Source organism: Acomys russatus, chromosome 12, assembly GCF_903995435.1.
Source record: "Acomys russatus chromosome 12, mAcoRus1.1, whole genome shotgun sequence".
Lineage (NCBI taxonomy): Eukaryota > Metazoa > Chordata > Mammalia > Rodentia > Muridae > Acomys > Acomys russatus.
In genome coordinates, this window is record NC_067148.1 from 59,522,422 (window position 1) to 59,535,975 (window position 13,554).

Here is a 13,554-nt window from a genome sequence, read left to right on the forward strand (position 1 = left end):
AAAATTCTAAAAAGAGATTTTATCGAGACTTAAATGTGACACTTCATATTTTAATAATTAAACACTGAGATTTGCTATTACTAAAACAGTGAGAGCACATACTTTATTTTATTTTTACTTTTTTTGTGTGTGTATGTGTGTATACATACAGTACAGCATACATGTGGTAGCCAGAGGAAATTTTAACATATTACTTAATTAAGTTATTAACTAGTTAACTGCTTGTTATATAAATTCAAATATAAACTTTATGCTTTTTTCTTTTTTTTAGATAGGGTTTCTCTATGTAGCCCTGGCTGTCCTAGAACTCTAAATGCAGACCACACTGGCCCCAAATTCAGAGATCAGCCTTCCTCTGCCTCCTGAGCGCTAAGAGTAAAGGCGTGCGCCACCATGCCCAGCTTAGTCCACAAATATGAACTACAGATTGCACTACAGATGTTTAAGTTAGAAAATTGTAAGAATGTGCTTGCCTGTCGTAGTATTCAGGAGGCTAAGGCAGGAAGGCTGGCGAATTCCAGCTAGCCTTGGGCACACAGCAAGACCCCATTTCAGACAACTAAATGTTCTCGAGAGCAGAGATGTGACTTCAGGAAGACACTGTCCTTCGCTCAGCCAGGGTGGCTTATCCTGCCACCCTTTTCTATGTTGAAGGCATCATGCTGCAGGCCTTCCCTAAGACTAGGGCAGATCCAGGAGAGCAGGAGCAGCTCATCTTTGCCTTCACCAGGCTGCAGAGGGACACGTTTCATGAAGTCTGAGAGACGGGGAGGACAGACTCAAGAATCAGAACAGGGCCTCTGCCTCATCGTCAAGGTCCTGGCTGCCTGTTAGCAGTGCTACACAAGGACGGAGGCGAGGCTTACTGGCGCAGGCCCACACTCAGATGTGCAAGCTGTAGCTGTCTCTCCAGGACAGCACAGTGCTGCACTCAGGAGACGTGTTGAAGTAGCACCGACTTTAAAATGTAAAGAGATTAAAAGCACATTTATCGTTGCTTTTATTTTAGAGGCAGAGTCTCACTATGTAGCTCTGACTGGCCTGGAACTAACCCTGCCTTGTCTTTTGAGTGCTGAGACTAAAGGAGGAAGCCACTGCCAGGGCTCTTGTTTATGTTTAAAAGAAAAAAAAAAATTTAAATTGGCTGTGGTGGTACAAGCATGTACTCCCAGCACTCAGGGAGGCAGAGGCAGGAGGATCGCTGTGAGTTCAAGGTTAGCCTGCTCAACAGAGTGAGTCCAGGACAGTCAATGCTACACAGAGAAACTCTATCTCAAACAAAAGAAAACAAAAACATAAACAAAATAATCTAAAAAATTTAAAGTACACATCTGCAAACATCTATGTGTGGGCATGTGCGTGTGAGTGTAGGTGCCTGAAGAGGCCAGTGGACCCCTAGAGCTAGGGTTACAGGTAATTAAGAGCTAGCTGGGACTCAAATTCTGGTTCTCTGGAAGAGCAGGAAGCTCTCTTAACCAAGTCATCTCTCCATTTCTATCATTCAACTCCATCACCAGCCATCAATAACTGCACCTTTAGTTGTATGTACGCTAAACCATGCTAAGTCCATCACTGAGTTATTTATTCCTAAGTTCTCAGTCTCTAGGTTGGCCGGCTGGCCTGGCCTGGCCTGGCAGCTGTGATTCCTCTACCTTACCTTCCTATGTAGCCAAGATTACAGGCCTTAATCACTAAGCCTGGTGTCAAATACCACTCTTGAGATAAAAGCAGATTCACTTTAGTAGGAAAAACACCATATTCTATCTGAATATATCATGACTAAATAATAAAAAAGCATTTATTTGTAAATAGCGGTAGTAATAGAAAATAATTTAGAATAGGTGTAAAATAATTTATTAAAAATAGTGAGAAAGCTGGGCGTGGTGGCTCATGCCTTTAATCCTAGCACTCAGGAGGCAGAGGCAGGCGGATCTCTGTGAGTTTGAGGCCAGCCTGGTCTACAGAGTGACTCCAGGACAGCCAAGGCTACACAGAGAAACCCTGTCTCGAAAACAAAACAAAAAAAAAAAAACAAAAATAAACAAACAAACAAAATAGTGAGAAAAGAGGGTGAAGGAGAGAAAGCACGGTGGTTAAGAGCACCCGAGTTCAATTCTCAGCACCCACATGGCAGTAGATATAGCATGTTCATACAGATATACATGTGGGCAAAGCACCAATGCATAAAGTAAGATAAAATAATAATAAAAAACAAGAACATCTCAGCAGCAATAACCTAGAAATATAATTAAAACCTCAAAACAAATGGAACTTAAAAAATGTTGCATGATATGAAGAAAACTTCATTTTACTGAACAAACGAATAAATAATAAAATTAATAGTATGCCAAATGACAATGCTAAATATGGTCAAGATGGCAATTTTTCACCAATATGTTTTGAGTACAATTTGAAACCAATGACTGGATGTTGTGTGTGGGGACTAACACGACACAGAACTTAAATATCTGTGGGGGGGGGGGCCATGCTCCGAGGACTAGCAGATCCTGGGGGGGCTGTTGCTCAGTCAGTCTAGCCAGGGAGAGAGTACCAGGACCAGTGAGAAATCCTGTCTCAGAAAACAGTGGCTGGGGAAGATGGCGGAGCAGGTGAGGTGCTCACTGTGCAAACACTAGGACCTCAGCCTGGATCCCAGCATGACAGAAAAGTTGAGCAGGGCTGTGGGTGCCTATAACCCCAGCAGTGGGAGGTTGGGTGGACTGCTGAGACAGGAGGATCATTTCTGAGTTGGGCTTTCTGCACAGTCTAGGCTGGCTTCAAACTCCCTACATAGCTTGGGTCCTCAAGCCCTGAACTACTTCTTCTGATCCTCCTGCTTCTGCTCCCAAATGTGGGGATCACAGGCATTGGTCACCAAGCCTGGCCCAATAACTGATTCTCAACAACTGAATAATATATCATATAAAATCAAAAGGAAAAAAAGAAAGGGGGTGCCTAGACTACAGGCAAGCTGGCTTCTCTAACCTGTCCATGTCTGGCCCACAGAGTGACCCTCATGGGGCTAAAGGTACAGCTGTTCCAATGCAAGGCCAGTGCACACAGCCTTGACTTTGTCCCCTTCACCCTAAAGCAAATAAAATACCACCAGAACCAACAAGCTTCCCCCAAACAAAAGAGTATTCTTGAAAACTGATTTAAAAACAAAAGGAAGAGAGTGCTAAAGGGAGGTAGCAGCTCCCGCCAACCTGAGTTTGATCCCACAGTTGTCATGGTGTGCAAAACTTGTATGAAACTTTATATCCAACTTTAAAAATGAAAAATAAAAACAGAAAAAAATTAGCTATATTCTTTGTCATGCTGTCCACTATTAAAAGCATGAACAAGAGTTAGGTGCACTGGCACACACCTCCAATCCCAGCACTCAGGCAAATCTCTCTGTGAGTTTGAGGCCAGCCTGTTCTACAAATCAAGTGTAGGACAGCTATGGCTACAGAGAAACCCTGTCTCGAAAAACAAAAACAAAACAAAAAGGGTCCTGGATCAGTAACCAACTCCAAAAGGTTGTCCTCTGACTTTCACATGTGTGCCATAACATAAGCATATCTACACACAACGATAATAAATTTTTAAAAAGATTTATTTATTTTACATATATGAGTGTTCTGTCTTCATGCAAAGTAGAAGAGGGATTCAGATTCTATTACAGATGGTTGTGAGCCACCATGTGGTTGCTGGGAATTGAACTCAGGACCTCTGGAAGAACAGATAGCGATCTTAACCACTAAGCCATCTCTCCAGCCCCGCAGAGATAATAAATTTAAAAGCCCTTTGAAAACAACAGGGCTGGGAGGCACAGCTCAGTTTAAGAGTACTTGCACAGAGAAACTCTGCCTCGAATAACAACAAACAAACAAACAAATGACCCTCCAAACCAAAACAACAACAAAAAAATAGTAAGATATAAAACTATGAAAAAAAGCTGCTTTAAAATGTCCAAATAGGTAAAGAGTTTAAAACAATAGTAGACACATGGTCCTCACACGTGGCTGAGCTGAGACAGGACTTCTATGTGCAGTCCAGGTTGGCCTTGAACTCGGAAGGCCGCCTGCCTCTGCCTCCTCCGTTCTGGGACTAAAGAAAGGTCTGCACCTTCTCACCTGTTGCTGACTAGTTTTTAATAGCTACAAGTTTCCCTGGAGGCAGATTTGTCAGTATGTACCAAAAGCTTAAAAAAACAAAACAAAACAAAACAAAAAAACCCAACACCACAGTCATGCGCTGCATCCTGAGAATGAGCAGCTACTTCTGTCGTGTGGCCCTCCTAATTAGTGTGCCTACACAAACCCAGTTGGTGTAGGCCCGTATTTGGATGTGGCTCCTTGATCTAGCCAAGACACAGTATTCGTGAGACTGCTTCTGGAATGAGATGGTACTGTTTTACAGTAAACATCATTTGTTTTAAATTAGTTCACTCTAAAACAAGTGAACATGTTAGGCAGCGTAACTCCGTGTGCTATACTTTGATAGGCTGCACCACAGTTTATATCAGATTCATCTGAGACACAGGCAGACTTTTCAATGGCTTCAGCCCTAAGTGATGGAAATAGTCATATCTATGATAATTTTACGGAACTATCATGTCACCCATCAGTGTCTGGAACATCTGTATACAACACATGACTGTACACACTTTACAGAGGAAACAGAACTTTGAAACCTATACCCAGGGCTGAAGTATAGCTGAGTGGTAGAGACACACAGGGTTCAACTCCTAACCACAAGACCAAATAAAATTATATCCAAAGAAAATGATGTTTATCTGTAAGTCGGGAGAATATTCATTCTATTTGCAATGAACACTGATTTCATTTTGTAAAAGAGGAGAAAATGAATTTCATGAAGAACTATGGAGTCATCTTCATCTAAGCTGTAACACCTCAGGAAAACGACTCTATGTCAGGCAGAGTTTCTCTTTGCCCATCTTTCTCTAATACTAAGTTTGAAGAGCTGCAAATCAAATGTGCTTTGAAAACTTGAGCAGAGTTTGAGACAAGTTGCAAAAGTCAGATTGGGAGAAAAATAGAAAACTTTTGTGAGAAAACCAAAGCAAAGGTAACATTTAAACTATCAATTAAATACCTTGATGCAGTCTATTAGCCACACCAAGGCTGCCACGATGTGAGGCCAGGTGTGAGGGGCTCCCACTGTATACATGGAACTCTTGGACAGTGCAAAGGGATACCTGTGAGAAATCAGGGGGGGGAAAGAAGTCACCACATTAGGAAGCCATCCAGTGTATGGCTACACTGTAAATGTTTTTATTTCCTCAGATGAAGGATGAGATGAGAGCCGTATCCAAGCTTTACAAATACAAGCTTGGGCTGAGCACAGTGTTTCTAACTATCCCTAGGCCTAGGCCTGGAAGCTTCTAGCCTCTGTACAATTTAATTTTCTGTAAGCCAAGACCTTGATGGCTTCAGCTTCCGGACTCCGTCTGCTAACCTAGGTCTAGAATGTTTTCAGCCTCTGAGACTTACGGCTGAATAAGCTTACCCTTTTCTAGTTTTGTTTACGTATGTATAATTTATGTATATGGATGTTTTGGCTGCATGTATGTATAACATGTGTGTGCCTGGTGGCTGCAGAGCCCAGAAGAGGGATCGTTATATATGACTGTGAGCCACCACGTGGGTGCTGACAACCTGAGTCCTCTGAACTCTGGCTGGCTGGTTCAACTCAGCTGTTCTGTCTCAAAACTCTTTTGCAAGCTGACTAATTCAAACTGGCTTTTCTCCACTTCTCACTGAATTGCTCTGCTTGGAAAAACTGCCTCTGAGCTCCACAAACTGAACTGCAGGAACTCAAGTGCATTCAACTGAGCTGTACTGAACTCCCAAACTCTACCGCACCACCTCCATAAACTCTCTCTCTCTGCCCCGTCCTTAAGTAGGCCCGCCTCTCTGGATGAGTGTAACCTATTTCTGACTCATTCTGTCAATTCTTCCTCTGATTCAACACTTTGTCTGTCCCTCAATTAGACATCATTGTTTGGGATTAAAAGTGTGTACCAAAGGCGCTGTATTTCAGCCACAAGGACTAACTGTGTATCCTAAGGGAGTGCCTGCATTCTACCAGGATCACACAGACCCAGGTCTTAGGATGTGGTCCCTTGCCAGAGTAGCCATGTTGCTGGGTTAAAATTCCTCTACACTACACTAAAAGTTACATTTTAAAGATCCACATATACCTGCATATTTGAGTCTACCTTAGTGAGCTTATTCATTAATGATTTTTGTATTTATCCACAAATTACTTTGCATTTACAACTCCTTACATTGCAGCATTTAACAACGGAGTACAGTAGGCTTCTCTTTTAAAACCTTTTTTATTTTCCTAAATTCAGTGTACTTCTATTACACATTAGTGATTGTCTGTCACTGAATCTACTTCCTTCCCCGTGTTTCTTCTTCTTCATCACTATTATTATGATTATGTTTTTTTGGAGACAATCTCACTCTATAGCCTCAGTTTCCCCATGTGCTGGTGTCACAGGTGTGCAACACATTTAGTCTGTGCTTAGTCTTTTTTTATGCTTTTTAACTTTATCTCTGTGCTGGTTTGTTTGGTCAATCAGACACAAACTAGAGTTATTTGGAAAGACAGAACCCCAATAAAGGAATTGCCTCCACTAAGTTGGCCTGTGGGCATGTCTGTGGAGCATGCTCTCACGTGCTACCCTGGGCAGGTGGTCCTGGGTTGCAGGGAAAGCAAACAGAGCAAGCCTCGGAGGACAAGACAGTAAGTGGTCCTCGCCAGGGTCCTGCTCAAGTCTGTGTCCTCACTGCCCTCAATGACCAGTGTAACAGGGACACAACCACACAGACTTCCCCACTTTGTTTTATTCTGTGTTTTATCCAAGTACCAGGAAACCAAACTCAGATGATCTCATTGTTTTCATCAATAGAGCTTACTGTCATGGCTTTGCTACTATAAACTGTGGTAACCAGGCTGCATTTGTTTTGAGGCAGGGTCTCACTGGCTGGCGTCTGTTAGCCTGGTGGTATTCACCGTGTAGACTAGGACAGCCTCAGACACACCAGGCTGCACTTTATATCCCTCATTGTTTGGGCCTCATGCTCTACCAACCAGAGTTCTGTACTGTGCTGCTGCCACCGTCTGACTTCATTCTGCAGAATTCCTGTGGGAACTTAGTCCCCTGAGTCACACAAATGATACAGAGACGAGAACTCTGGGAAGTAGCTGCCAGATCCTCACGAACGAATCCATTCCTGTGTTAATGGGCCATTGAAGGAGTGGAGCTGTTAGAAATGTAATCTCTTCCTGGCCACGTGATAGCTTCTAGCACAGCATGACCCACCAGAAGGCCCTTCCTCAGTAAGAGGCTAAGTAGATGCTGATGACATGCTTTTGGGTTTCCCATCTATCATAACCAAGAGTTAAGCCACTCGTGTGTGTGTGTGTGTGTGTGTGTGTGTGTGTGTGTGTGTGTGTGTATGCATGTGCACATATTATTAAGGTGAGGTGCAAGCTCAGAGACCTAATGTACCAAGTAGTCTATTATAACTAGGCACACTGCCTGTGAGCCACCGTGTGGGCGCCCTGGGAGCACAGGCAACGCTGCAAGCGTGAGCACTTGAGAGCAGTAACTCCTCTACTTTATACCTCATCGGGTACTGGTGTTTTGCTACAGGAACAACAAAACGCCGAACACCCCAGTATCTATCAATTTTCCTTTCTCTTCAATTGATCCTACAAATGCTGCTCACAGCGCTCATCTTAAAACTAAGTCACTAATTCAAACTACCCAGGGGCCTATTACAGGTGTTCGTTTGCTTCTTCTCTGTGCTCTGATAAGATCTCTGGATTAAGGAAAAACATGACATACCCAAGGTCTTTAAAAATTCTTGGGACCTCTTCTTCGAACTTTGTATCAGGAAGTTCGTATGATGGGCACAGAAAGCCAAAAAGAAAGGCGAAGATCTTTAGGAAATCTTTAGTAGACGGAGCTTGAAGAGACTTCATGGACACACTGTATACATAGCCATTCTCTGTAAGAAACTACAACCATTTTTATGAAGCACTGAAAAGATATGAAGGATTAGGAAAAATATTGGAAACAAAAACACTCAATTCAGAAAAATAAATTATAGATTACCTCATAGAGCTGTCGAACACACTGCTGAATGAACGCTTTGTCATTAAGTGGTCTCGGGTCCTTGATTTTTTCAGAACTGGAAAATATACCCAGTTGACTATTCCTGGATCCATGTCCGCTAGTCCTAGAAGCAGATTTTAAAAAGGCAGTGAAAATTATTTCTTACTATGTTCAAGTCTACATTATTTCAAGGACACACACACACACACACACACACACATGACAGCACAGTCTGAGTTAAGAGGGCTGGGCAGATATCTCAGTGAGTGCTCTGTTCAGCACCCAGCACCACAGTAACTTACACACTGCCATTCTAGTTACCCCATAACAGCCCATGACCTCTACTCCCTCACTTGTCCTGAGTATTAAGAGTTAATATTCATGAACAATTTAAAGCAGTGTTTGGCATATATGAAAACCCAATAGCTACTAGATTTTTTTTTTCTTTCTTCTGAGACAGGGTTTCTCTGTGTAGCCTTGGCTGTCCTGGACTCACTTTGTAGACCAGGCTGGCCTCAAATTCACACAGATCCACCTGCCTCTGCCTCCCGAGTGCTGGGATTAAAGGTGTGTGACACCAAACACTGCAGGTATTAGATTTTATAAGTATTCATTTGATTTCTATCAACCAATCCTGAGAACTGTTCTAAAAGGAGATACTACCATTACCCCGATTAAAGAAGATCTATTTTTATTCACGTGCAGTGTGTCTACACAAGTACATGCCACAGGTGTGGGAGTGCCTCTGTATGCCCCGACAGGGCATCAGATGGCCAAGAACTGGAGTTACAGGTGGCTGTGAGCGGCCCAATGTGGGTTTGGGAACTAAATTTGAGTCCTGTGGTACAGCAGTGAGCGCTCTTCACTTCTGAGCCACCTCCTGTTATTTCTACTCTCATACAAAATGAATTCAAAGCACAGATAGGTGAGGTTATATCTCAGGTCATACAAGTAACAGAATGTCTCCTATTAATCTGTACCAAACTTTCCTCCACTCCAGAACGGCTGATGTAGTCTAGGAAGAATGCTCTGAGGAGTAGCTAGGTGCCACTAAGTCAAATCTATTTTCACAATCAACTAAGACACTGTGTGTTCTTCTCAGTCTCATTCTCTCATAAGCACAGTTTTCTGGAGACTGGCGGCTACCGGGGTCTGAACGCGGCACAGACACACACTCAAGCTGTCCTCCATTAACCTGGGTATTGAAGGTGCCTGCAAAAGCGGGAGACCACATTCTACTCATCAATGAATCGCTTTGTATCACAAATATCCTAATTCTGTTGCATTTATTTATTGCCTGCGCATGCGTGTGTGCGTGTACAGAGAGACAGGCGTCTGGGAGCCAGAGGGCAACCTGCAGAAGGCTGTCTTCTTCTATCATGTGGAACTGGGGGGTTGAAAGCAGGTTGAGCCATCTTGCTGGTCAAGAAGGTTTTTTTTTTCTTTTTTAAGAAATATTTCTTAAAATTAAAAGTATTTTATATTTTCTAACTATGTAATGAGATTATTGTGATTTAAACTGAGTTTATATGATATTTTCTTAGTTTAATTTATAATATAATTAGCACCAAGAGGTACAGACCATAAAACAAGAGCTCGCTGGAGTCACCATTAGCCTTCAGAGCGCAATGGTGTTGAGACACACTGCTGAACTCGAGGCCAGCCCTTCTTTTACCATATGATGCTACAGTTTCTGAGAACTGGTCACAGAACCGGGCACAGGCGTGACCATCTCCTTATAGCCACAGAACAGTCTCTGAATCTGCTCAATCTGCTCATCTCTAGCATCATGTAAAGCAGGTACCATCTAGAATTTTAACCTTCTAAACCAGGAAAACTGGATTATAACTTTTGTCTCAAAAGCTCTAAGGGAATCAATAAATGTCTATAAGAATCTACTCATTAAATACAATTAAGAACTTCATTACCTTTTACCAAATATTGAGACTTTTCTTTCAGATGTAGGTTTGTGTGTACTCAGCTTTCCAAAGGTTGATCTCTCTTTGCTTTAAAGAAAAATAAAATACAACTCTTTAAAATAAGAACAGCCATTTAAGTCATATTTTCTAAACTATGAAAAAGATGGCAATGGTAATTTTTTTGCTTATAATACAACTGAATGCACAAAATCTTTTGTTGTAAGCAATGTGCAGTGGTACAAAAATGTGCTTCAAGTATTAAGATTTGTAAATAGTTCCAACTTCTAAAAGCGACAGAGGCTTAATCCATATAACTCCAAGTGATGTAAGAATGGTTTGTCCATAGACTTAGAGGATGTGGGCGCACAGTGGGTCAGAAACAACCTTCTGTTAACTGGAGGAGCAATGCTCAGAGTAAAACACTAATGCTTACAATAATAAATTCTTTGGTTGGTTGTTTTGGAACCATGGCTGTGCTCTGTAGGCTATGGAGCTCACGATATAGTGCACACTGGCCTTGAACTCACCTTGAGCTATTTTCTTCCTAGAGCCTTTTGAATACTGGGATTGCAGGTGTGAGTGATCACACACAAGCATGACAGCAAGTTCACTTAAGACTCTCCCTTCCCCTCCCAGACCTGAGAAAATAACTTTATAGCTTAACACCAAAACAAATAATACTTCTTTCATTTTCTTGCCACATTTGGTAGTCAGAAACATCTTAGTAATGTAAGAGTTGAACCCCAGTGTCCACTTAAACAGTTTACTTCTAAAGTACAAGAGGAAATCTGGGAGTCATGAAAGGGCATCAGCAACCCTTTCACGGCACGGCTGGTAAGGCATCTGACTTTGGGAATCAGGAACAATGAGGTGAAACCTAGCATCATGTCCACTGTTAGATTCCATTGCCGGGTCTCAGTCCAGTCCGACTGGGAAGAGACACAGGGATCCCATGCCTGAGGGCCTACTATGGAAAGTAGTTTAAAAGATTAGTATCTACCCTGTCCTAGGTTAACCAAGGCTATTTTAAAATATAACAAGTAGCTGGGCCTACAAATAATACATATAATTTAAAAATCAATATTGCCCTAGCAGTCAAGTATGCAGCTGAGAACCGCAGGCGGAGGCACTTACGTCTGAGGGGTATGGAGGCCTGGTTTATTGAGGTCCAGGGATCTTAACTCCTGCATAGAGAGGCGGCCAGCACCACCGGTGGAAACCGAACTACGCTTCATGCTTACGACCTAATGCACGATTTCAACAGTAAGCAACAATTATCATCTTTATCCTCAGGAGAAATGTTGGCTCTGTTTCTTAACAATTAAACTTTATTATACAACCCAACCATCTTACACAAGAAGGAAAAAAGGTTAAAGGGAAACAAGAGTGAACCTTCCAGTATCCGTTCCATGGGACGGGTCCCTAGGTGTCTCTGGACTGCAAGCTGGTCCGGCCTGTTCGAGCTCGGTCCCTCATCCTCTCTGCACAGGCCGGTCTCCTCCCCCCACTGAGGGTTAATTAGAAACAGAGTAACCCAGGTGAGTGTCGCGACCCCCCTCCTTTCCTGAATACCAGGCCCAGGATGACTCCACTCACTATATCTCAAGGTTAATCTCAGGGAGAATCAGTGCTGTGTCCAAGGGCAAAGCCCGCCAAGACTGCTTTCACCCATGACAAAACCTGCAGTCCTTGCACACATCCCGTTTCTTTTAAAATAATTGAGACCTATATACACAAATACACAAATACACAAATACACAAATACACAGGCATGTGTGCAGCACCTCATAGTAGGGTAGAAATACAATGTGTGAAGAACAATGCCAGATTTGGATTCCACTTTAATGTATCAAAATTAGACCTACTTTGCATCAATACACAAAATTCTCTATCAATGAATCAAAATTAACCCTATTTGTGAGTAACAATTAAGGCCTTAAGTTGAGAAGTAGATTCAATAATCTACTTTTTGTTCTATCATCCCTACATATCTCTACATAGAAAAGCGACTTAGTTTGCTCCTTTATGACACTCTCGTCCCCGTGTGCTACGTTTACTTGCTCATGCATACTGAAGTCGTTCCTTACGGAGAACACCTATTCAAACCGTGTAAACACTGAACGTGCACAACGCAACACAAAACGAACAATGGATGATCACAAAATTTCTGCATGCTTAGCCCTGACCACGTCACTGCTGTCGCTTGTGTCGCTTTCAGTGGTAACTCACGAGTTGCCTGACAAACCTCAGGTTCCTTTACTCTCCTCAAACTATTTCCTCTGGTGAAAAAAAAAGTGTGTGTGTGTGGGGGGGTGGGAGTCATTCTGTTTTTCCAACGTCTACCTCTCTTGCTTTGCTTCTTGGTTAATTCTCAACGACTGTCTTTCTGGTTCTAATCTCCCTTTCAACAAAGCTAAACCATCCGGCCCACAACATGATGCGCGATCTCCTTCCACTCCCAAAACACAGCATCACACGTATGTCTATGTCGGATCCTGTCCCTTTCTCGGCAACATTAGACACTATCCACTCAGCCTTTACAGGAAGCCTGCGCGGGCTTCCTTAGAGGGTTATACAGACCGCACTTTATTACTGGTTTGCTCTGAGCCGCGCCTGGGAAGCCAGGCCCTCTAGCGCGCCAGGCTGCGCACTGAGCCACATTCCCATCTTGCTTTGGCTGCTCACATTCACTCCACTTAACTCTCACGATCTCGCCGTTTCCCAGACTTTTAAGATGCAGAATTAGGCCGCGAACGCAGCACACCAACCAGCTCCTCCCTGTCAGTGTCCACCTCGTAAGCAAGCCCTTCTCCTGCTACAGACATTGCCCGCACAAACTTACTGACCCGTGAAAGCAGTGCCCGCGGGCTGCACCCCAGGTCGCCCCCGCCCCTTAATCAGCTCGCGCACCGCAGAGCTTTTTTGCACAGAGCTGACCCCGCGTCAGCAGTTACCTTCCTCCCGGCGTCTAGACGAGACCCAGCACGCGACTTTCAGTGAACTGCACAACCGCAAAGGATCAACAGCCGCCAAAACAACAACTTCCGTCTGGGCCCAACGAAGGGCGGTTTGAATTTTTTAAAATCTCCGCCGCCGTGACGTCAGAACTCCGCGTCGAGCACGCACGCGCACTTCCTCCGCGCCGGTCCTTGGCGCCGGAAGTGTGCGTCTCGGTCGCGCCGCGGCGCCAGCCCGGCTCCTTGGGTTTCTTGGCCAGTGTCGGTGTCCCGAGAGAAGTCCCGCCCTGTCCCCCGAAGCTGGCATCTAGGACGAGTAAGCGACGTCGGGCCGAGCGGCCCAAGCCGTCCTGGAGTCGCGTTCCGTACGGAAACATGGCTGCGCCCATGGACTAGGGACGCGCAGGTTTTTCCTGTGGCTCAAAAAGGACCAGTTTTAGATGGGCGGTGTTTTCATAGGGGGCGGGCGGGGGTGGCAGCGTGAGGTTTTTCTGACGGGAGGAGAAACTGTTGAGTGGTGGTGCTCTACTGGCCAGAGGCC

The 13,554-nt window shown here is 43.8% G+C and overlaps 1 protein-coding gene across 1 annotated transcript in view; it reads right to left on the reverse strand.

Moving 5' to 3' along the window:
- Ndc80 (NDC80 kinetochore complex component) overlaps positions 1-13,081 on the reverse strand; it is a 34,574-nt gene extending 21,493 nt beyond the window's left edge. Inside the window, exons 1-6 of the mRNA XM_051154498.1 lie at positions 13,011-13,081; positions 11,191-11,300; positions 10,066-10,143; positions 8,138-8,261; positions 7,868-8,040; positions 5,101-5,203 (exon numbers count right to left, since the gene is read on the reverse strand). Coding sequence (XP_051010455.1) covers positions 5,101-5,203; positions 7,868-8,040; positions 8,138-8,261; positions 10,066-10,143; positions 11,191-11,291 — 579 coding nt within the window. The 5' untranslated portion in view covers positions 11,292-11,300; positions 13,011-13,081. The remainder of the gene's footprint in view (positions 1-5,100; positions 5,204-7,867; positions 8,041-8,137; positions 8,262-10,065; positions 10,144-11,190; positions 11,301-13,010) is intronic.
- Positions 13,082-13,554: the final 473 nt, after the last annotated feature.